The 23,490-nt window shown below is 54.8% G+C and overlaps 3 protein-coding genes and 1 non-coding gene across 7 annotated transcripts in view; 2 read left to right on the top strand and 2 right to left on the bottom strand.

The window, feature by feature from the left end:
- The window catches only part of LOC102431313 (tubulin polyglutamylase complex subunit 1), a 205,348-nt gene that overhangs the window by 145,584 nt on the left and 36,274 nt on the right, over positions 1-23,490 (top strand). The gene's annotated exons all lie outside the window — the stretch shown is intronic.
- FSTL3 (follistatin like 3) lies at positions 4,802-10,823 on the top strand. 4 transcript variants are annotated; one of them, XM_006101814.2, is made up of 5 exons: positions 4,802-5,010; positions 6,332-6,517; positions 8,559-8,779; positions 9,304-9,529; positions 9,620-10,823. In XM_006101814.2, the coding sequence occupies exons 1-5, from the start codon at positions 4,908-4,910 to the stop codon at positions 9,673-9,675; spliced, it is 792 nt and encodes a 263-aa protein (XP_006101876.1). In that variant the 5' UTR covers positions 4,802-4,907; the 3' UTR covers positions 9,676-10,823. The 4 variants fall into 4 exon arrangements, with proteins under 4 accessions (XP_006101876.1, XP_014322674.1, XP_006101875.1 ...); XM_006101813.3 differs by having other exon boundaries at positions 4,803-5,010; positions 8,559-8,775; positions 9,302-10,823; XM_023743307.1 differs by lacking the exon at positions 4,802-5,010 and adding an exon at positions 5,017-5,864 and having other exon boundaries at positions 6,310-6,517; positions 8,559-8,775; positions 9,302-10,823.
- Positions 11,147-16,758, bottom strand: PRSS57 (serine protease 57). The gene is made up of 5 exons (XM_014467183.2): positions 16,680-16,758; positions 16,080-16,233; positions 14,304-14,448; positions 12,555-12,818; positions 11,147-11,571 (listed from the first exon to the last, which is right to left on the bottom strand). The coding sequence occupies exons 1-5, from the start codon at positions 16,756-16,758 to the stop codon at positions 11,359-11,361; spliced, it is 855 nt and encodes a 284-aa protein (XP_014322669.1). The 3' UTR covers positions 11,147-11,358.
- LOC111823062 lies at positions 19,439-19,540 on the bottom strand. Its single transcript, XR_002826050.1, has one exon. It is a non-coding gene; the product is annotated as a U6 spliceosomal RNA (small nuclear RNA).

Raw genomic sequence — 23,490 nt, 5'->3', positions numbered from 1 at the left:
GTCGAGCTGCTTCTTCTAACCTGCAAAGGCTCCCCACTGCCCCTCACGATTCCTCCGACCTCAAGTCCCACTATCTCCCCTCACCGTCCTGATTGCTCCTGGAACGCAACAGGCGCGCTCTCACCTCCGGGCCTTTGCACTGGCTGTGCTTCTGCCGGGTGCACCGTTCTCCTAGACACGGGGGCGTTCTTCCTCATGTCTTTCAATTCTTTCAAAATGTCTAATCTATTGAGATGCCCTCCTCACTAGCACTATTTTCACCTAATAAACTGTTGGGTCAGCTCCACAGCAGATGGGATGTTTGTATTTTGTTTCCGGCTAGACTCATAACCGTGCCTGGCACACGGGCATTCCCTAAACAACTGTTGAATGAATACAGACAAGAGACCCATTCCTGGATCAAAGGAGGTCCCGGCCCAATCATGCATTTCTTTCTTTCTCTACTCATCAAATATCCATTGAGCACCTGGCTGCAAGGACACAGCATGGGAAACGACAGTGAAAAGGGTGGTCTGAAATACTACTCTCTGGCCGGAGCAAACACAGATGGGTTCAGACACCGCTAGTTGCTTGAGGTTGAGCCAGAGGATGGAACCCTAAGGTGGCCCTGGCTCTTCCTGGGGACACAGTCAGAGCTTCCGAGGGGAGAGGGCATTAGCCAGGGTGTTGAGGAAATAAAAAGTGCCGCCCATGAGTAAAGGGTCTTGAGTGGCCCTGACCGATTTGGCTCAGTAGATGGAACGTCGGCCTGCGGACTGAAGGGTCCCAGGTTCGATTCCAGTCAAGGGCATGTACCTTGGTTGCGGGCACATCCCCGGTGGGAGGTGTGCAGGAGGCAGCTGATTGATGTTTCTCTCTCACTGATGTTTCTGACTCTCTATCTCTCTCCCTTCCTCTCTGTAAAAAATCAATTTTATATATATATAATTTTTTAAAGGTCTTCAATGTAAGAGGGTAAGGAAGGAGAGGGATTTGTCTGCCAGCCAGTGTCTTGTCTCCCGAAAGGCTCAGGGGGCGATTCCTGTTCTGACCACCAGAGTGCGCACTGGCCCCATCACTGGGAATCCAGGAACTCTCAGATCCAGGGAGGAGTAGATCCTTTGCCTAAAACTCTCATGCCCAGCTACTGGCTCACTTCACCCGACGACATTCATTCTTTAATTCTGCAGAAGTGTATGAAGTACCACCCAAGAGGCCTTGGAGCCAGTAGGCTCATGTTCAAATCTCACAAACCACACTGGCTGTGTGACCCTGGGCAAGTTGCTTAACCTCTCTGGGCAGGTGGCAGAAACTGCCTCCCAGAGCTTAGATGAGACTTGGGACACACATGGGTAGCCACAGCACCTCCTTGGTCTTCAGTGGGCCCTGCTGCCTGCCCTGAGGTCATCTGCCCCTCACCCATTCCCTCTCTAGCTCAGCCTCATTGGCCCCTTTGGGGTACGCCCAGCTGGATCTCACCTCAAGGCCTTTGCATGGGCATGCCTTCTGCTGGGAGTGCCCTTTCCACTGTCCCTTCTCAGGAGATTGTCCCCACCCCTTCATGGGGGAGCCCCATCCCCCAATGCATCCTGCTGCTCAGCACCCTGATCTCTTCCACTACAGCCATCCGCTAATCCAGGAGTTAGCAATGGTGTCTCCCAATATGTGAGACCAACACCCAACATACAGTACATGGTCAACAGTTTTGAGTAACTGAACATTAATGAGTACCTGCTGGGTGCCAGACCCAGGCAAAGCTCTGGCCATGCAGTGGGAACAAGAACACATGGTTTCCATGTTCTAAAACTACGAGTTCAGGCCCTGTCCGGGTGGCTCAGTTGGTTGGAGCATTATCCCGTACACCAAAACGTTGTGGGCCTGGCCAAGGTGGCACAGTCTGGACTGGGCTTCTACAGACACCTCCAGGCCTCAGGGTCACCTCTTCAGAGACCCCACAACCTTCCTGTTCCCAGAGTCTCCATACTGCCACCTGTCTTCACACCTTGTTTGTTTCCAGCCTGGCAGGGACTGTATTGTTGTGTCAACACACTGAACCCAAAGGTCCACCTGTATTGGCCTATTGCTGCTGTAACAAATCACCACCACTTACTTGGTGGCATAAAAAACCACAAGTCTTTCTCTTCCAGTTCTGGAGGTCAGAAGTTCAACATGGTTTTTGCAGAGCTAAAATCAAGGTATCAGCAAAGTTGCATTCCTTCCCATAGGCTCCAGGGAAGAATCTGTTTCCAACCTTTTTTAGCTTCTAGAACTTGCCCACATTCCTTGGCTCTTGGCCCCTTCCTCTATCTTCACAGCCAGCAATGGCAGGTCATGTCCTTTTTTTTTTTTTAAATATATTTCTTTATTGATTTCAGAGAGGAAGGAAGAGGGAGAGAGAGACAGAAACATTAATGATGAGAGAGAATCATTGATCGGCTGCCTCCTGCACGCCCCCTACTGGGGATTGAGCCCACAACCCAGGTATGTGCCCTTGGCCAGAATCGAACCTGGGACCATTCAGTCCACAGGCTGACGCTCTATCCACTGAGCCAAACAGGCTAGGGCAGGTCATGTCCTTCTTATGTAGCATCTCTCTGAACACAGAGGGAAAGGTGTCCACTTTCTTTTTTTTGTCTCAACTTTTAAGGATCCTGTGATGACACTGGGCTCACCAGGAAATCCAGGATTGTCTCCCCATCCGAAGGTCCTTAAAATGCAAAGTGTCTATGCCATCGAAGGTGACATAGTTACAGGGTCCAGGGATTAGGATCAGATGTCTCTGGTTGAGTTGGGCTTTCTCTTACTTAGAGCATAAACATCCCATTACTGTGCATTTGTTCCCACCCCCCTCTTCCCCATGGTTCAGTCCAACTCCCAAGTCTCAATTTAAATGTCCTGTTCCTCTGAAAAGTCTTTCTTGGTCTCTCCCAGGCTGGGTCAGGTATGGCCTTGGGGTGTTCATCACAGTTCTGATCACAATCAATTGTTACTGCCAATTTTCCTGCGGGGTCGGGGGAGAGAGAAGCCTGGAATGGTAAGCAGGGGCCATGGGGAGTCAAGGCGGGGTGTTTGAGCTGGGAGTAGCAGGTAAGGCTGAGGCTGGGTCAGGGTAGAGAAGAAAGTACAAATGGAAAAGACTTTAATGGGAAGGCAGAGGCTCCCCAGAGAGGACCAGTGACTTGCTTGAGGTCACCCAGCACATGGCCTCTGGGGTGGGGAGACACGCCAGGCTAGGGAGCAGGAGGCCACTGGCAGCTGGCCTCTGTTTGGAATCCACACTGGGCTGACAATGACCTTTTGATCTGCACAGCCCAGGCCAGGGTGTCTGAGATCAGGTCTCGGCCAAGGCCGCACTGTCCAGCCCCCACACATCCTCGGTGAGAACACAGAGTTTTATCCCTGCTCCATTCCCCAACCAAGCGAGAATCTCCTCAGACTGTTAGAGGCCAAGGCCAAGTTCAGAAGCTGGGCATCTTCCCTCAGTGCCTCTGGGCAGTACCGTAACCCTTGGCCACTGGCTAGAGGATATGGGTCAGGCTGGCAGCTAAGGTGGAGGAAGAGGTCTGGACTTGGCATCTCATGGCAGAAAGTATTGAGCATGCAGAACAGGTGCTGTGCTATGAGGCCACAGGGACCCTCAATTTCCACACCTGAAGAGGAGGCAGATGCAGGAATGGGTTGTGATGAAGCAGATGTGGCCCTGGGAGATACTCAGTTGTCCTCCATTTTTAAATTTTTCCTGAAAGCATTTACCACTCTTTGAAGTTATATATCAATTTATTTGTCTATGCGTTTGATTGGCTATGGCCCCTACAAACCATGAGCTCAGTGAAGACAAGACTGGGCCTGCCTTGGTCACCCTGGTAGCCCAGCACCCTACAACAGTCCCTGCCACCAGGAGGTGGTCATTCATTATTTCTTAGAAGCACCAACACAGAGGAGCTGCACAGAACCCATGAGCACTTTGAGGGCACCCTGAACAATTTGGGAGGCCCCCAAGGTAGAAGGGATCAGCTCCAAAACAGGAAGAGGATCTGGCTGCACCAAGGCCCCTGTGGACTCACTTCCCAGGTCCACACGGATGTTGCCATCATAAACTGCGGGACACCCAAGATTCCAGGGCACAGAACCTGAGCAGAGAGGAGGGAATTCCCCTAAGACAGTAGTTATTGTGGGTGTGGCCCTGGCACACCTCTACACAGGTCTGGGAGGGGTTGCACAGTCTCCCAGGGTGTGAGGGGCCAAGAATAGGCACACAGTAGGCACTTTGGAAGTCTGATGCTATGATTATTGCAGCCAGTGATGTTGGGACCATTTGTGCCCCTGGTCTCTCCCTGCAGCCCCAGCTCCTCCCCTCCCCAAAACACTTGCTCACACCCAGCTGTGCCCACTGGCTAGAGCAGCCAGGAGCTAGGTGGTGGCCTGGGGTGTGAGTAGCCAGTCTGGGGCTGAGGTCCCCCAGTGTGGGAATGGGGCCGATAGGGATGGGAGGATCTCATATGAGCCATGCAAGTGACCACATGCAATCCACGAGGTGGTACACACTCCCCATGAGTAACCAGTTAGCTCAGCCACAGCCCTCAGCTGAAGAACCCCACACTCACGGTGACGCCTCGAACTCACACCACGATCACAATTTGGCCCCCTTGCCTTCGCTACAGCCATACGAAGGCTCCCAGGTCGGGCCACCACCCACCAGCCGCCACCCCCGGTGGCCAGGCCCAGCCCCTGCACACATCGCGCACGGCTCTGCCTCGTGCCCCGCCATTCACGCGCCCCGCCCCGGCCCGGCCCCGCCCGCGGGACCTTTATAGGGAGCGCCGGCCCGGAGCACTGGGAAGTCGGTGCCGCCGCCCTCCCTGCTGCCCGCCTGCGCGTCCCGGTCCGACGCGGGGGCCGCTGCCGCCGCTGCCGTCTCTGTGTTCGCCATGCGTCCCAGGGCGCCCGGGCCACTGTGGCCACTGCCCTGGGGGGCCCTGGCTTGGGCCGTGGGCTTCGTGGGCTCCGTAGGCTCGGGGGACCCCTCGCCCGGTGAGTGGGGTGGCCGGAAAAGGCGGGTGGGGTGGACCACCCACGTGGGCCTGCCCGGAATGCGGATGGGGGAATGTTGGGGGTCGTAGCAGCGGCTGCAGCTGGGAGGTGGAGGGCGATGACCAGAGGCCGCTGCAGATTGAATCCGGGAGGGCTTGGGGCTCCCCCTCCCCCAGCCCCAAAGGGCCTGAAAGAGGGTAATCAGGAGGTCAGAACAGATGTGACTCTCACAATTATGATTAATAGTAGTCACAAGGACTGATATTTATTGAGCACTTAGTGTCTACCTCTTACCTCCCTGAATCCATATAACAGTCCAATGGTGTGGGAACTCATCATGACTGTTTTCCAGATGGGGGAAACTGAGGTATGGGATCACAGTTTGTAAGTGGCAGAGCCAGAGCTGGAACCCGTACTATCTGGGTCCTGACACCTCAGAGAGGCAGGGCTAGGTGGCCGGACCCAGGACCTCCAGCAGGGGCTTCAGGTTTTCCCTGCGTCTGGCTTAGGCAGAGGGGTCATTAGAACATCCTACCTGCCACTCATCGGGAGGTCCACTCTTGGTCTGTTTCCCGTTTTATGAGCACCAGGTGCTGACTTCCCAGAGTTGGTCCCCGGCGGCACTCAGGACAGCACCTGGGAACCAGTGAGCTCTCTGGGATGGGGGCCATGGCTATTCCTACCCCCATTTAAGGGTGAAGAAACTGAGGCCATCTACCCCCCCACCCCCCCATACCCAGCAGCTCCACCCAGCCCTGCACGGAGGGCAGGGAGGGAGAGTGGAGCCCCCTCCCCGAAGGCCATGTCCCCGGGGAGACAGTGAGCTCATGCAAAGGGAATGTTCCCAACTTGGAGTGAGTAAGAGGCAGTCCAGGCGATGGGGGGGGGGGGGTGCAGTGCTGCAAGGAGAAGGGGGTTCTGCATGCCCTTGGGTGCTGTTTAGACAAAGGGCAGAGGCAGTAGAGGCAGCTCCAGAGCCTGCTGACCCTGACACATCCAGCTCTGGGTGTTGATTGGGCAGGATGCCAGGCCTGGGTGGGTAGGGGGGGAGATGAAGGGGGTGCGTGGATAGAGGAGAGCTTCCAGGATGGTTGGGGGTTGGCTAGGGGTTGGTGGTGGAGTAGTTGGAGGGTGAGGCTCAGGGGGGGATCTGGAGCTCCTCCTTCCCAGGTTGGGAGTAGATCACCCTCTTAGGAATTATTGAGTACCAACTGTATGCATCCCCAGGGCTGGGAGCTGGGTGGAAGGTCCAGGCTTGGGTGTCAGGAATGGTACAGGAGGGCACCTCTGGTCCCATAGGAACTGCCCTCCTGGTCCACAGGTGGTGTCTGCTGGCTCCAGCAGGGCAAAGAGGCCACCTGCAGCCTGGTGCTGAAGACCGATGTGAGCCAGGCTGAGTGTTGTGCCTCTGGCAACATTGACACCGCCTGGTCCAACTTCACCCACCCAGGGAACAAGATCAGCCTCCTGGGCTTCTTGGGCCTTGTCCACTGCCTCCCCTGCAAAGGTGAGACCCCGGGCGTCAGCCACAATCCAGGGTCACTATAGTCGAAGGTGGACCTGCTGGAAGTGAGCTCCCCGTCTCGGGGGTATGCAGGAGGAAGTTGAGGCTGCTGAGTAGAGCAGTTGTGGAGGGGATCCCGGTCTCAGCTTCCCTCAGTTGAGGATTCAGGAAAAAGCTCTGAGGACTCCCCAGCTTGGTTTCCATCCCCAAGGCCTTTACTTATCCCAAGCCCTCTGCCAGGATGGCCTTTCCCACCTGCACCCCACCTGGTGGAAGTATACTCAACTCACAACTAGCTCCTGGGAAAGTAGATTTTCCTGACGGGCCATTCTGGTTTGTGACCCCACACTCAGTGTCCCAACTATCCTTATCTGCCCTTAACCCCACAGATTCCAGGGAACTGTGGTGGACCCCAGCTGCATGTTTAGTAATCATGGGCCTTCTGGACCATGTTCTGAGAAATGCTGCCTCCTCCATCCAACAAGGAGCTCTTCAACGGCTCTCCCACACCCCTGTGGTCAGGGCTGAACCTGCAGGGACCTAGAAGGGACATGACTTGAAGGAGGTGGGCATTAGAGACAGGGTGTTGGGGAATGATTAGGAGTTTACAGCTGTAGAAAGTAGGGGGTGGGGGGAGCATCAGCAGAGACCATAGCCTGGGGTGGGGTCCTGGTGGGTGGGGTCAGGGCAGGGGAGCAGGGAGGAGGCTGGAGCTGAGGGCTGCAGACCTGAAGAAGGCCAAGCTGAGGAGCCTGGCTGAGCTCTGAGATGTGATTAATCCCAGATCAGCCTGGCTGGGTGGTCCTAAAGTCAACACCATGTACCCTGGCTCACTCTAGAACCCCCTTTGGCTTCTGGGAGGAGGACAGACTTCAAAAAAATGCCTGGCCTGGACATGAGATGGTCCAGACCCCACCCCCCATTCTGGCCTTGGGGACAGGAACTCAGCCCCCACTTCTCCCTCTTGTATGAAGCCACACAGGCAGAACATTTCCAGATGTGTATGTGGGCGGTCGGCGCCCAGGTGCAGCCCACATGCCCTGGCATGGGTAACCAATGTGGGGGTGCAGTGCATTCTCTTAGTAGTAGCATCCACTTATTTTATCCTGTAAGGTGGGTTTCCCCATCAACCCCACTCTGTACACAGGGAAACTGAGGCTAGAGTGTAAACTTGGCTCGGAGTCTGCCCTCCAGACCCACCAGCAACAGAACTGAGTTGTTGGGGTTGCGGGGAAGGGGGGGGGGTGTCCATCCAGGATCTGGCCTGGAGTTATGCTGAGGTGCTCCTGGCTCTTCTCCACGCACAGCAGTGAGGGGCCTCCGTTTTCCAAGCAGCATGACCTCGTACAGTGGTTGGGAGGCTGCAATGAGCCTGGGAGAGCCTGAGAGGCAGGAGCAGCCATTAGTGGGGTCTGATTTGCATTTCCAAAGGACCGGGGCCTGAGTAGGGGCAGGGACCCAAGAGGCAGACTTCCCCTGGTCAGACCTGTTTCCCTACCTGAGAAATGGGGCTGCAAGGAGTGGGTAACTCCCAGTGCAGAGGCCCGCTCCCCAGGAAGTGAGCCTCATGCCAGGCGCCAACGCCCCGCCCTCCCTGTCCCCTCCTCTGGGGAGGTTCTGGCAGGCATGGGGCAAGGACACTGCCTGGATGGGGTGGAGCCCCCCACCCTACCCCCGGGCTGACGCAGCAGGGCCTCCCGCCGGCCTGCCCAGAAACGCGAGTCGAGTCAGGGAACAGACGTCAGTAGCTCGGGCTGGACCCCAAGATTGGGGCAGAGACGCCCTTCCCGCCCACACTGAGCCCCGCCTCCAGACACAGCCCCCAGCCCCAGGCGTCCACCAGGACAGTGGCTGAATCTCTCCCACATCCGACCCGCACCCCGACCCCGAACCACTATCCTCGCCGTGCGCCCCGACTTCGGACAGCCCCCCACTCCGGCCCGGCCGCTAGCCCTCAGAAAAGGGGGCGAGGCGCCGTGGACTCAGAAGACCTCTGGCCACGGCCACGAGCCCCAGCCCACGGGCGCACGTCCTGTGTCCGCAGATTCGTGCGAGGGCGTGGAGTGCGGCCCCGGCAAGGCGTGCCGCATGCTGGGGGGCCGCCCGCGCTGCGAGTGCACCCCGGACTGCGAGGAGCTCCCGGCGCGCCTACAGGTCTGCGGCTCCGACGGCGCCACCTACCGTGACGAGTGTGAACTGCGCGCAGCGCGCTGCCGCGGCCACCCAGACCTGCGCGTCATGTACAGGGGCCGCTGCCCGCAGTACGTTGGGGCGGGGCCTGCTGGGGGTGGAGCCACCGGACGGGCGCCTCAGTCCCCGGGCCGCAGTGCGGGGGGCGGGGCCTGCGGGAGGGCGGGGCCTCCGGTGCGTCGTGCCTAGCGGTGTAGGTATAGGTCTTGAGGGTTGGGGCCGGGCTTATGGTGGGCGGGGCCTAGGTGGCGAGGTCGTGGGCGGAGTCTAATGAAGGGAGTCTTTATGCTGCTGGGAGAGCGTCAGTGGATTGGGTCTTTTGTGGGATCGAGAATAAGGAGGAGTAGGGTGGAAGTTTGGAAAGGGGTTCCGGGGCTCCCGTGGGGTGAGAAGTATGGGTGCGTGACTCAGGGGCTTGAGGGTGCAATAAGAGGGGACGGGGCTTGAGGGTGGATTTGGGCTGTGGGCGGGGTCTCGTTGAAGGGGTGTGGCTTCTGCTACACCCGAGGAGGCGGGGCCTGAGGGTGCCCTCAGTGTTGTGGGCGGGGTTCGTCCTCCAGGTGGCGCCCCTGACCCACCCTGGCGCCCTATCCACAGAGTCCTGCGCGCACGTGGTGTGCCAGCGGCCACAGTCGTGCGTGGTGGACCAGACAGGCAGTGCCCACTGCGTGATGTGTCGCGCTGCGCCCTGCCCCGCGCCCTCCAGCCCTGGCCAGGAACTCTGCGGCAACAACAACGTCACCTACATGTCTTCGTGCCACCTCCGCCAGGCCACCTGCTTCCTGGGCCGTTCCATTGGCGTGCGGCACCCGGGCAGCTGCGCAGGTGCGGGGCGAAGCGGGGAGCAGTGGTGGGCTGTAGGCCCCAGCCCCTCTCCGTACCCCCATTTCTCTGTTCGTCCCTCCCACTCAGCAGGCACCCCTGAGCCAGCAGATGTTGAGTCGGAGGAAGAAGAGGAGAACTTTGTGTGACTTAACAGGGTGGCCTGGGCCTGGCGTTCAAGGCCTCCCCCATTTTATTTATTGCCAGAGCAAAGCCTAATTTATGTCCCATGGACACTCCCCAGAGCCAGGACCGGACCACTTGCCGGAGCCCTGGACCCTTCCCCCCAGCCATATCTTGGAAGAATTGGTGGGAGGAGGCCTGGGAGCAGTGCTGGTAGGGGAACCCTCCACCCCAAACACCCTACTACTGTTCAAGAGGACCCTGCTTCTGTTCCCTCGGGAATAACTATTAATTATCACTGCCACTGAGAGGGCTGAGAGTTCTCTGCCAGCAATTAATGAAAAGGCACCCTAGCCTTCTAGAACAGGAACCAAGGGATGGGGAGGGGTCCACAACCTGGGTGCATATACATAAACTTCAGGACATGCTCAGAACCCCGGACAGGCCAAGGAAGCAGTCTGTCCCCTACCAACCCAAGTATTCAGGGCTTTCCTTCCCCACTGCCTCCACGTACCCAGTAGGTCCTATAAAGGCCCCTGAGAAAAGCCCAGCTTATCCCCTGGTCAGGGAGGCACTGTCCGTGCCTTCTGACACAGGCCTCGGCTCAGCATTAGCTCAGAACAGGGCCCAATCCACTTCGGGTGAGATCTCCTGGAGCCCAGGAGCCCCTACTCATCCGGTGGGATATAGACACCAAGGCCCACTGCACACCTGGCCTCCTGGAGCTACGTGTCTGAACAGCACCCCTAGTGCCTGCTGACCCGTCCACAGGTGAGGTCCAGACACAGGACCCCTTGGTATCATGAGGCCCACCCTTGGGTCTCTAGGCCCAGTTCCTAGGTGAACCCTCTTTGCCCACCAGCTAGGCTCAGGGGTCTCAACTCCAGCCTAGGGCCAATTCCCTGCATTCCTAGGCTGTCACTCAATGCCACCTCCTTGTGCCTTTGTGTAGACCAGAGGCTCAGACCCGATACGGGAATTCAGCTCCTCAAGTTTGGGGCAAGGAGCTCAGGGGGCAGTGTGCCCACCCTCTCCCAGCCCCCAGGAAGTGCCTTACCTATGTCACCCAGAAAAGTGTCCTTGAGTAGGTGAGTTTGCCCAAGCCACCCAATAAGGCAATTTTCCCCACCCTGGGGTCCTGCCTCACCAAAGAAATAAAGATTGTAAAAAGCCACCTTGGGGTCAATTCCTGGTCTACTCTCTCTCTGAGCCTCTGTGCTGCCCACTTTGGTAGAGGGTTACTAGTCTGGAGCCTGGGTTACTATTAGGGTAGTAAGTGGGGGCTCTAGACGCATCTGGAAGAGCATGAGCATATGTCCTTGGGGCAGCCACTGTCCATCTTGGCCTCAGTGTCTAGCTCTGGGCAGTGGGCAGCACCCAGGGAGAGGGCTGAGACAGGTAGGGTGGTGGTGGGAGTGGGTGGAAGAGAAAGGCGACCAAGCAAGTGGCTCAGGGAGGAAGTGGCTCATCTGGACCCTCAGCCACTCTGAGGCCAAAAAGAAACTCAAGGGATGTGGGACCATCATGTCTAGTTGTCAGTTAACATTTTATTCAGATATTCTGGCCCTTTTTGTTTGGAATTTATGCCCACCCACCCGCCAAGCTCCCTGGAAGGTTCTGTGGACCCCCTGCCCCAGCCACAGAATCTTCCAGGCCAGAACTGTTTGCATTGGTTGTCATCTCATTTGGGTACACCGTGCTGCTGTGGTTCAGGAAGCTCCTGTGGGGGCTCCCGTGGTCCTGGGTGAGGAGCTGAGTTGGGGGCTGTGGGGTCGCTGCCGAACCACACCCCAGATCCAGGTCACGAAAGCAGACACCTGTGTGTATACATCTGGGGTCTTGGGGTCGCCACACCAGAGGCCAGAGAAGGAAACGAGGCCATGGGCCAGGTTCCTGCACACCAGGGGCCCCCCGGAGTCCGCCTGGGGGATGAAGGGAAAGGTGAGGTCAGGGGTTCTTCTCTCAGCCTCACTTTGCTTGAAGGAGCTTCTACATGTAACGCCCACCAGGACCCTTTCCTGCCCTCAGAATCCTTCCACGACCCCCGAGTGCTCTTACAGCAAAGGCTAAACCCTCACCTCAGCCTTCAAGACCCTGAGGATCCTACCCACATCTCTCTCCCTCACTCATCTGGTTCCAGCCACACCAGCCTTCCTGGCTCTTCCTAGAGCAAGCCAAGCTTCATCAGCCACTAAGCTTCCGCGTGTCTTTGAGACCTGTTACTGTCCCCTACTGGACACTGCTTGTATAAACATAGAATTCTGCAGCTGTTTGTGCAGTACAGACCTGAACAGCTGTGCATGGCAGCCCTGTGACTGTCTCTCTGCCTGTCATGCCTTCCCTCAGATCTTAAGGCTCCTTCAAGTCTCAGCTCTAAGGTGCTCTCCTCAGAGAAGCCTTCCTGAATAGTCACCCTAAAACTCCTGCTTCTTCCCTTCCCCTCCCCTCCTGGTCCTAGCACCCTAATTGTCTGCTCCTCTGAGTGGCAGTTCTATATAGATGGAGAAGATGGAGTGAGTTCCAGAGACGTGAGGCGACTTTTCCAAGGCCTGGAAAGTGGCACAGTCTGGACTTGGGCCCAGGCAGTTGGGCTCCAGAACCTGTGTTCTGAACCCTTGGACTCTCTTGCCTAAAACAAAAGATCCTCCAGGCTGAGTTTCTTCCTCTGCACCAGGGCCAGGGTATTAGGAGCAGGAGCTCCTTCCTGGAGATCTGTTCCCGCCTGTACTGGATACTGTTTATAAATACACAAATCTGTAGCTCTTTGTGCACGGCACAGCCATACATGGTCTGGTCTAGGGTAAGCTGGACTTGGTTCCCAAGGCTCTGCCCAGCTCTGACCCTTCTCTGTGGGCCTTGGTCCCCTCATGTGGTAAGTGGGAGGGACGGACAATGAATATCTTACCGAGCAGAAGCCTCGCCGCCGTCGGTCCCCACTCTGGGTGCAGACCATGGTAGGGCTGAGCTGGCCCTTCCAGGAGCTATTGCAGACGTCCAGGCCCAGCACGCGGACCTCGGCCTCCATCAGCCCGGGTGGCAAGTCCTCAAAGTTGGACACAGAGCCCCAGCCGGCCACATGGCACCTCGTCCCGGCCCTGGGTGGCTTGGTGCCCCTTTGGGGCAGCCTCAGCAGCCCCACTGCAGGACCCAGGACGGCAGAGCTGTTCAGCTACGGGGAGAACACCGAGTTTTGGACCACCCAAACCATCACCACTGCTCCTGCCTCAGTTTACCCACCTGTGACACCTGATCTCTTGGCCTTATGGAGAGAAAGCAATGGCTGTCAGAAGGCCCACTGCTTTTGCCACCACATGCCCCCTGTCCATCCGCCCTTACCCACTCAACCCAAATGGTCTTTCTAAACAGCATCTCCTTCCCTGCTCTAAGCCCTCCCATTGCTCCTATTGCCCTTGGAATAAAATGCTTGCCCCCATTAATTCCCCCCTCTAGCCAGAATGAATTTACTGCCATGTCCTGGGCCCACCCCCACACTTTTGCTCATACTGTACCCCCCACCTGGAGCACCTTTCCTATCCAACTTTCAGGTCTCAGCTTAGACACCACCTTCACCAGGAAGCTCTCCAAGACTCCCAGGCTAGGGCAGGTGCCTCCTCTGGGCAACCACGTGCCCCTGTCATGGCCAGTTTACCCAGCTGCCACCCGGTTAGACTGAAGGCTTTAAGGGGGTCAGCCCCATGGCTTGTTCCTGGCTGTGTCCCCGCTGACCGGCACACAGCTGGCACTCAATCAACAGTTTTGGAATGAATGACGTGGGCCCCTAATTTTGGTACACACCCCCTGACCTTGGGCACATCCCTGACCACCCCAACCTCAGTTTCCCCATCTGCACAATGGGATGGCTGAGTCAGAGCAGTGGGTTCCAAGCTTTGGGGTTCCACAGGTGAGTAAAATCCAGGCGTTGGCTGCTGACATCCACTGCCCCCCTTTTTATTTGCCAAGAGAACCCCATACCCTTGACCTTCCTGTTCCCAGGGACCCATTCAGTCATATTGAGTATCTCCCCCTTTTATTTTTCAACACATTTGGAGGGCAAGTTTGGGGCATCCTCCCTTGGAAACAGAGGCCCTGGGGGTTCCTGGAGTTGAATTTGGGGTGCCTGGGTGGGAACTGCAGGGGGTAGTTGTAAAGGACACACCTCATGGGGAAGCAGAGGGAAATTCACATTTATGGGTGAAGCCACTTACTGGCCAGAAAACCCCAAGAAGGGCCCAAGTAGCAGGGAATTGAGGTCTTTCGTGGCCCTGGTGCCCCATTTGTTCCCCCTACCAGCCCGAACATTGAGCACCTGCTGTGAGCCATAAACGGTCATAAACGAGGCAAAAATCCCTGCCCTCAGGTCCAGAGGAGGCAGTGAACAATGGTGAAGTAGCAAATGTGCAGGTGCTGCTAGCAGGTGACAGTCGTGCTGGACATAAGACAGGTGGAACAGGGAGCAGGGACAGCAGGACAGGGGCAGGTTGCAGGATGAGGGGGTCATCCAGGAAGGTCTCCTGAGAAGGGGACATTTGAGCAAAGACTTCACCTGACTCAGGTGTTTCAGGATCCTTCAGCTATTTTAAAACAGGTTCAGTCATCACGGGAGTAGCGGGGACAGGTCAGACTTACATCCAGTGTTCCTCCCCAAGAAGCTCACCTGCAGCAGGCAGATGTCATTGGCGTGGGTTGCGGGCTGGTAGTCAGGGTGCCTGATGACAGCTGAGACGCTGAACACCTGCTGGGTGGGCTCCGAGGTGCGAATGTTGTGAGCTCCCAGCACCACCCGGACTGTTCGTGGGTCTCTGCAGTGGGGAGGGGTATAGTGAGGGAGACCGGGGTAAGGCTGCCTATCACAGGCTTTGGTAGCCCCATTGGCAAAACTGGTGCACAGCAACCCATTTAACCTTGATGTCAACCCTGTGATAATAATCATGTTTGTTTCATTCCCACCTCAATTACAGTATTAACGCTAATATTGCAATACTAATTCTAATAACTAAGCCATATTTAGGAGGAATTGAATATTTTTATATTTATTATAATTCCCACCTCAATTATAACATTATCTCTGAGGAGGTTCAGAACATGCCTCCCCAAGATGTGAATCAATAAAATATATTTTTTAAAAAAATTGATTTCAGAGAGAGGAAGGGAGAGGGAGAGAGAGAAACATCAATGATGAGAGAGAATCATTGATCGACTGCCTCCTGCACACCCCCTACTGGATATTGAGGCTGTAACCCAGACATGTGCCTGACTGGGGATCCAACCATGACCTCCTGGTTCATAGATCGAAGCTCAACCACTAAGCCACACTGGCCAGGCTGACATGTGGATTATTTTGAGCTGAAGGCCATCAAGACCCTCTGGGCTCAAAGAAACTTCTACGTCTTGCTTAACCACCTACATGAGTCTAAATTGGGGGCCTGGCCCATAATGAGAGTTACCACCAAAGATAACGTTTTATGACCTATCTAGAGGGCAGGGCAAGCTTCTAATTACCGAAGGTCTTGAGGATGACCCTTCTTCCCTCTGATGCCGCATCCCTAGCTCAGGTGACATAGACACCTCATCTGTCCTTTCTGTTCCTGAACCTCTCATGGATGTGGGGTCTCTGACTCCCTCATGTAGGTGGGTCATCCACATGTATGTCTGCATTAAATTTGGTTATTTTCCTTTGTTAATCTGTCTCATGTAGATTTAATTATCAGGCCATCTGGAAGAACCTAGAAAGGTGGAGGAAATTTTCTTTTTTCAATAATTTCAATATTAATGTGATTAATTACTAGGGGTCCGGTGCACGGATTCGTGCACTGGTGGGGTCCTCGGTGTGGGCTGTGGGGATTGTGCTGAAACTGACAGTCCAACGCCACCTGCCGCTCCTGCCTGCCCACTCCCACTCATCCTGGCCCCGCATGCCTGCCACCGGCTCAAGCCCAGTCAGTCCCCATCCGTGAGCCCTGCTTCTGGCACCCCTGGGTCAGCTGAGTGGCGCTCCCATTGTGGGAGCACACTGACCACCAGGGGGCAGCTCCTGCATTGAGCGTCTGCCCCCTGGTGGTCAGTGCATATCATAGCGACCAGGCGACAGGTCGTTTGGTCGCTTAGGCTTTTATATATATAGATAGATTATAAACCAAGCACAGTGATGATAACATCTACTTATTATCATGGAGGTTCCTTGACAAGGTGGGGGTAGCCCCACCTTTTCCCCTTTGTTGTCCCATAAAGCTGGCCCCAGAGATGCCTCCTCCTGCAAGAGACCGCCAGGGAAGGGGGTGGGGTCTGGCGATCCCAACCCTGCCCCCCACCTGGAATGTAGCAATGCCCACACCAGGAACACCCCTCACCACTCCCACCCCTGAAATATAGCCAGAGCATTCTGGGGTCCCCAGTGGCAGCAAGCAGGAGGAGGGCCCCCAGGTGGGCTCACCTGTCGATGAGGCAGTGGGCAGCTGAGACCACCCAGCGGGCACGGAGCAGGAAGCCACCGCAGTGATGCTGGCCCTCAAAGCTCACCGATGCCATGTAGGGACGGGAGTGCGGGGTCACCTCTCGGCCCCCAATGATCCTAGCCCCCCAGGAGCCTGCAGAGGGGAGGAGGGGTATGTTGGGACGGGCAGAAGATGGGTTAATGGGGGCAGCTTAGGCACTGGACGGGATGGGGGTCGAGTTGAGGGAGAAAGAGTCAGAGATAGAGAGAGACAGAGATAGAAAGAGAGACGCAGAAGGACACAGAGTGAGTGACAAGGAGCCCAGAGAAGGCCCTTGAATGTGCCAGGAGGAGGACTGGACCCCAGAAAACTTGGGCCTGCGCCTGCACCTGCGCCTGGTCAAGATCCCAGCTGGGCCTCCCCCCCCATTGCCTGGTGAGGCCCTAGAGGGAGAGCAGCCAGGGGTTGTAGCTGAACCAAGTCAGGGCCCGTGTGTGGGGTACCTCAGCATTTTCTGGGGTGGGGCCTGGGAGGGGCCCTTGGGTTGCCTGGGGAGTTCCTGATGGGGCCTCTATATGGGGACTCCTGGGGGTCCTTACCTGGAAGCCTCATGGACATCATCAGAGCAGTGGCCATAGTCAGCAAAAGTTGGTCCCAGCCCTCTGCCCCAGGCCCCATGGCCCCAGACTTCTCAAGGCTGAAGTCTCCCTGAGAGCTTTGAGGACCAAGGCACCTACCCTCACCCAACGGCCTGGAAAGGGGGAACTCAGCTGTGGTCTGTGGTTGGAGGCCCCTTCAGGCCCCACCAGCAACGCTCAGATCTGAGCTGGTGATACTGGGAAACTGATGATTTGACGGCCTTGGGGTCGTTGATCATAATTGCACAGGAGGAAACAGCAGTGGGGGGAGCAGGGGGCTGCCTGCCCAGGCAAACCCTGGCTCCACCAGTCCCTGGTACCCTGGAGGTCACTTACCCTCTCTGTGCTTCAGTTTATCCAGCAGCTGTCCCCAGACCTTGGTCAGTTCCCCCAACCACACACCGTTGAGGGGGTTGGTATAAGCATCACTGAAGCTGCAGGTGTGTGCAACCTCATTTAGTTCTGGAGTGACCCGAGGATGTCGGTATTGTTTCTATCCCCATGCTACAGATGGGGAAACTGAGGCACAGAGAGGGAGTGAGAGGCCAGGGTTGCAGCCTCAGGACAGCTCCTATTGCTCCTGCCAGGGGCCAGTTCTACCCACAGCCAGGCCCATTTCCTTCCCATCTGACGAGCAGTTGTGAAACAGACAACTGTCCTTCATGGTCCCCACTAACCAAGTTCCCAGAAGCCCTGCAAAATGGGCTGGATGGGGGTCGATATTTCCATTTTCCAACCTGAGGTGCAGAGAGGGGAGTCTGGTTTGTTTGGGGCTGCATGGAAGGTGGTCGTGAGCCCAGAACTCTTGGGCTATAGTCCTTGACTGTTCTTCCCATGGAGGACTTGGGTGGCTTTCCCAGTCAGAGCAGACGCAACAACAGTGACAATGATGATAACAATAATAATGATAATAACAGCGCCCTTTACTAAATACTTACTTTTATTATTTATTTTCTTAAAAATATATTTTATTGATTTTTTACAGAGTAGAAGGGAGAGGGATAGAGAGTTAGAAACATCGATGAGAGAGAACCATCGATCAGCTGCCTCCTGCACGTCCTCCACTGGGGATGTGCCGGCAACCAGGGTACATGCCCTTGACCGGAATCAAACCCGGGACCCTTGAGTCCGCAGGCCGACGCTCTATCCACTGAGCCAAACCAGTTCGGCGCTTTTATTATTTTTTTATAAAAAACATTTTTATTGATTTCAGAGAGGAAAGGAGAGGGAGAAAGAGATAGAAACATCAATGATGAGAGAGAACCATTGATTGGCCACCTCCTACATGCCCCCTACTGTGGATCGAGCCTGCAACCTGGGCATGTGCACTTAACCGGAATGAACCCGGGACCCTTCAGTCTGCAGGCCGATGCTCTATCCACTGAGCCAAACCAGCTAGGGCCCTACTTTTATTATTAATTTGTTAGAGCTCTTTATATGTTGAGGAGATTGACTCATGGTCATATTAATTTCTTTTCTGAGAATTCCCAGGTGCAGAGGACACAAGCCCTCCTGGGGAGTGAGTGTGGGTTCTGCTGATCTGTAGCTGGACCAATGCTGAACCAGCCAGAGCTGGGTAGCCCCATCAGGTCCCCATCCCCCTTACCTGTGAAGGCCGGGGACCCCAGGGCCATGGACCAGGCCAGGAAGACAGCAGGAGTCGAGGCTCTGGCATGCTGCTCTGTAAAGGGCCTGACCTAGCTGGGCCCGAGGTTTGGGGTTATACAGCTGGGGTGGGGAAGCTCGAGCCCCTTTTTTTCTGGGATACAGTCCCTCTCATGTTTAGCTTACATCTCCTTGGCCCCTTCTGGGTGGGAGACACAGGCCTGAGCTGAAGTCAGGGCTAGGGGGAGGGAAAGGGATCTCTGACTCAGGGATAGAGGAGGAGTGGGCTTTGGGGGCCTGCACAGAGCCCAGTGAGAAACTTCCCCTGGAGTCCAAGGGCCCCAGAGGATGTCCCGGAGCAGCCAAGCTGTGAGGTGGGTTCAAAGCAGGGGCAGGGGTGCTGGGCAGAGGTGGCGAAGGAGGCGGAAGGAGAAGAGGCATCATCATGGCAATCATGGTTGCAAGTGGTACAGGAAGGGGGCGTGGCCCCAGAGGGATGGGAGCTGCAGCACACCGAGCAGAGAGGATTGAGGACTGGGTGATGTGGCCGCCTCTCTGGAGGGTGAAAGGTCGACTCAAGCCCAGTGCGCTAGTTCAGGACACACTCTGCCTTGTCCCATCTTTTGGGGGGCTGTCCCTGCTACTTGGGATGCTTCTCCCCCCCATCTCTGCCTGACTTGATTTCCCCAGCTCATGTGTCACTATCTCTAGGAAGCCACTGCCTGCATGCCTGAGTCTGGGGTGTGGGTGTTGGGGTCTTGGGGCTCCCAGGCAGGGCCTTGAGAGTTGTGGGAAGGAATCTGACTTTTGATGTAAGGGAGGTGGGAGCCCTGGAAAGTTTAAGGCTGAGAAAGGTGGATATGTTTTGTGGGAGGGGAGATGCTGCCAACAGTCCCTCTCCATCCTCCTATTTTCTTTCTTTTAAAAAAATGTTTGTATTGATTTCAGAGAGGAAGGGAGAGAGAGCTAGAAACCTCAGTGATGCGAGAGAATCATTGATCTGCTGCTTCTTGCACGCCCCCTACTGGGCAACCCAGGCATGTGCCCTAACCTTGACCTCCTGGTTCATAGGTCAATGCTCAACCACGGAGCCACACCTGACCGGCTTCTTTTTTAAAAAAATACTTCATGAATTTACTTGTCATCCTTGCACAGGGGCCATGCTAATTTTCTCTGTATCCTTCCAATTTTAGTATATGTGTTGCCAAAGCCAGCACTCTTCTTCCTATTTTTAAACAAAATGCATCCAGCATCCCTAAAACCTTGAATCATTTACTTAGTAGACCAAAAAATGCCATTTCTCTGAGGATAAGATTCCTGCATATCTGGCACCTAACACTGCTGGGTGCACAGTAGGTGCTCAATAAATCTTTTGGACTGAATGAACACAGAGACAGAGGGGCAGCAATGGGATTACTCACAGCTTCCTTTTGCTGAGCAATACATGTACTAAATATTGCCTCTGGCTGCTTTCATGTTGCAATGGAAGACCTGCGGCTGCAATGCTGAAAATATTTATTATCTGGCCCTTTATAGGAATAGTTTGCCAAACCCTGCGCTACTGTGTGCTGGACCCTGTTCCAAGCCTTTCCTGTGTATTCACTGTTAACCCTCCCAGCTGCCGTAGGAGATGGAGAAATTGTGGGGAGCCGATATAGGGTTAAGCCTCGGACTGACCTGTTGGCAAAGTCACAAACAGGTCTTCCGAGTCTTAAACAACCCAATCTGAGAGGTGGCCGCTGATTTACACGCGCTGTCATTTAAAAAATAAAAATGGGGGAATTTGCCGGAAGCCGGTCCACCCTTGCTGCTGACACAGTCGCTGCAGGGAAGAAACATCTGCACAGCTTATGTTTCAAGGGACCTGGTGTACATGGCATATGTTTGCTCCCCCTCTTAGCGCTATGTGTTTTAAACAGGACCACCTCCCCGAGAAAGGTTGTTTCCCCAGGTGAGGATTTTTCCATTGAGTTAGGGATTAACAGGACTAAGGAAGAGAATAAATCAGTGAAACCCCCTAGTATTACAGAAATACCATGTACTATGAACTATGGTAGCAATCATCTCAGGTAGAAACTGTAGTTTAACTTTAACCCTACTGTTTGGCTTTTGTACTTATTTGCTTTGTTTAACAATAGAAAAGTTACTTTGATTTTCTGAATTGTATAAATCATCCCATTCGATTAAATGCCTTATTGATTGTATTGTGAATATCCCATGGGTTGTGGTCATACTGGTCTTAGAAAGCACATTTTCCTTTACCTGGGAAGGACAGCACAGTTATCCCAAGGTCAGAGGGCTCCAGTTAACGTGTCCTTGTTGACTCAGTGTTCCAGAGACCCAAAACTGTAATTTAGATAACATGCCTAAGTTTAACCCAGGTTCCTCATTGCAGACCTGAGGGCTCCAGATAATGTGTTTCTGTCAATTCAGTGACCCCCAAGAGCCAAAACTATAATTAACATGCTGCTTCTGCTTCTGTAAACTGCTTTTTTGCAAACCAGGGTCCTCATTCCAAACCTTGAGATGTAATCAATACCTTTGTGACCTTTGCCTATGTCAGTCTGGCTTTGCCACCATCTTGTTACTATGAGATTTGGGAAAGCAAAATGGACCCTCATAGCCCCGGATTGCAATAAATGTGACTCTTTAATTCGACTTCTTGAGGCATCCTTCTGTGATTCACGGGGTACCTTACAACAACTACTTATGAAGAACTTGGACTAAGACTGTTGGCAATAAATTTGGGACTTGTTGGGCCCACATCCCCAGGGGTCTGCCCACCAGGGAAAGCACCAAAGCCTATACCCCTGGAGACCCACCGACACAGGGCAGTCCCAGGGAAGGCAAGCAGCGGGGCTGGGAGGACATAACCTTTACTGGGTAGGATAATCTCCTCCAGTCACTTCCTTGTAGCTTATCAGTAGAGCAGTGACCTTGGAATAGCCCTTATAATGAAACACAGAGATTAACCTAGACAAGATTAAAATAAACAGAACTAGATAGAGACAGGATTTTTGGTAAAGGTCAGATAAGAAACTATGGAAATAAGGCAAGGAACTGTAGAAGGTTACCCAAAACATACCATGATGTTATTATAGAGCAGTGATGGCGAACCTATGACACGCGTGTCAGAGGTGACAAGAGAACTCATATTTTTGGTTGATTTTTCTTTGTCAAATGGCATTTAAGTATATAAAATAAATATCAAAAATATAAGTCTTTGTTTTACTATGGTTGCAAATATCAAAAAATTTCTATATGTGACACGGCACCAGAGTTAAGTTAGGGTTTTTTAAAATGCTGACACGCTGAGCTCAAAAGGTTCGCCATCACTGTTATAGAGGCATGCTTATAGGATCAAATGGTATAAATACAGATGTAACAGGACAATACAGGGAGAACCTTGATATGTTGATCAACTGAACGCTGCCTCCGTGTCCTTCTTCACCGACTCCGTCCACACCTTTGGGAATCCCTGGACCTGCTGGGGCTGAACCCCAACAAGAAATGAGGTTCAGAGAGGTTAAGAAACAGACCCAGGGTCACAAAGCACATGAGGCTCTGAGCTGGGACTCAAGCCCAGGGCCCCTGATGTTTCTCTGCGTCTTTTTTTTTTTTAAGTTTGCTAATTTATCTCATTTTTTAAAAAAATAAATGAATGCACATTCATTGTAAAAAGGGGGAGATGAAAAGGTCTGTAAACAAAGAGGTGGCAGTGTCCCTGTCCCCTCTGGGGGGATCCTGATGCTTCTCTAGGGCCCATCCAAAGCTATTTCCCTTTGCACACACATCCGTTTATTAAGCACCTGCTGAGTAGAACTATTTTACTTACAAGAAAATAGTTTAGAAGGGTTTTAGAAGAATCTCTCTTCCCTGCCCTCCCCGCAGCCAGACCAAAGTAAGTAAGTGTGTTTGGGGCCAGGGGACTAGAGTTCTTATAAGAACCTGGGAAGTCATGGCCACAGTCTACATGTTGGCAGTGACTGGTACTGTCTCTTTCCTAGTCTGTGGGATTCACACGGTGACACATGCAGCATGACGGACTCAAGATAGCCTGCAAGGAATCAAGGGGAAGGCAGGGGAACTGGTTGCCTCTGTCTTCTGCCTGTGCCTGCTTCTCACATGATCTTGTCTAGACTTCCCCTAGCTCAGCCCGGGCCTCACCCTAAACCTGGACGGCCAGCTGCCCACCCAATGTCACCCTTTGTTGCCCCCCCCAACCCCATCATGTTAACATGTCCCTTCCAGTGGCTCAATCTGGAAATGGGGAGACCCCAATGCCTGTCATCCCACAACCCGTCAGTAGCAATCCTGTCAGCTCTCCCTTCAAGATCCGTCCACAATCCACCTGCCTCTCAATCTTATTCAGCCTGAGGGGGGTCCCAGTTCAGCCTCTGCCAGGCCTCCAAGCCTCTCCGCTTTGCCCTTGTTAATTCACTCCCCACCTGGCAGCCAGAGGGGCCATCACAAAAATAAGTCAGGTTGGTCCCTCTCCTGCTTTAAACTCTGCTGTGGCTCCCTAGGGCTTGCAGGACAAAGCCTGAGCTCTCCTTGCTCCCTCCTCTAGCCACCTCACTCATTTTGGCCACAGAGGCCTGCAGTGTGTGCCGTGAGAGCTGAGGCAGATTTAAATCATTTACCCTCCTCCAACTCCAACTCCAGGACCAGCGCCCAGCAAGTGCTCAGAAGCTTAAGGAATTGCTGTGTTATTATCATTCCTCCCCAGCCAGGCCTGGCTTGGTCCCACGGCCCCGCCTTTGCACTTGCAGTGCCCTCTCCACCTGAACGCTCCTCTTCCAGACCGCCAGGTTGCAGCAGAGGCGTCAGCTCCTCGGAGCGGCCTCCGGACTTCCCCCGGGGCCCACTGGTCCTTTGCCCCCTGCCCCCCCCCCCCTCCCCTGCTTCCCTTCTGGAACGGGCGCTGGGAGGGACAGGATTTTGTCCAGGTCAATCTAGGGCTAGCGCACAGACCCAGCCTGGCCGCCAGCACCGAACCCTAGGACAAGGGATGGATGACTCCGGGCGGGGGGTGGAGCGCAGCTCCAGGGAGGTGCCGGGCCAGGCCCACGGCCGGCGGGGAGGCTGCGGGCACAGCCCGCGCGCGGGGACGGGGGCGCTGCGGCAGACGCCGGCGGCCGGCAGGAGGCGCAGCGCCGACCGCGGC

The sequence above is a fragment of the Myotis lucifugus genome, unplaced genomic scaffold, assembly GCF_000147115.1.
Source record: "Myotis lucifugus unplaced genomic scaffold, Myoluc2.0 scaffold_383, whole genome shotgun sequence".
Lineage (NCBI taxonomy): Eukaryota > Metazoa > Chordata > Mammalia > Chiroptera > Vespertilionidae > Myotis > Myotis lucifugus.
Note: the sequence above shows the minus strand (reverse complement) of the source record. Positions and strands in the feature narration are given on the sequence as shown.

Bases quoted from the DNA above. Each gene is read 5' to 3' on its own strand.
- FSTL3 (XM_006101813.3), top strand. From the start codon at position 4,908: ATGCGTCCCAGGGCGCCCGGGCCACTGTGGCCACTGCCCTGGGGGGCC. The intron at 6,518-8,558 runs GTGAGACCCCGG...CTGTGTCCGCAG, and splicing joins CCACTGCCTCCCCTGCAAAG to ATTCGTGCGAGGGCGTGGAG. The intron at 8,776-9,301 runs GTACGTTGGGGC...CCCTATCCACAG, and splicing joins TACAGGGGCCGCTGCCCGCA to AGTCCTGCGCGCACGTGGTG.
- PRSS57 (XM_014467183.2), bottom strand. From the start codon at position 16,758: ATGGGGCCTGGGGCAGAGGGCTGGGACCAACTTTTGCTGACTATGGCC. The intron at 16,234-16,679 runs GTAAGGACCCCC...TCCCCTCTGCAG, and splicing joins GATGTCCATGAGGCTTCCAG to GCTCCTGGGGGGCTAGGATC. The intron at 14,449-16,079 runs GTGAGCCCACCT...TCCCCACTGCAG, and splicing joins GCCCACTGCCTCATCGACAG to AGACCCACGAACAGTCCGGG.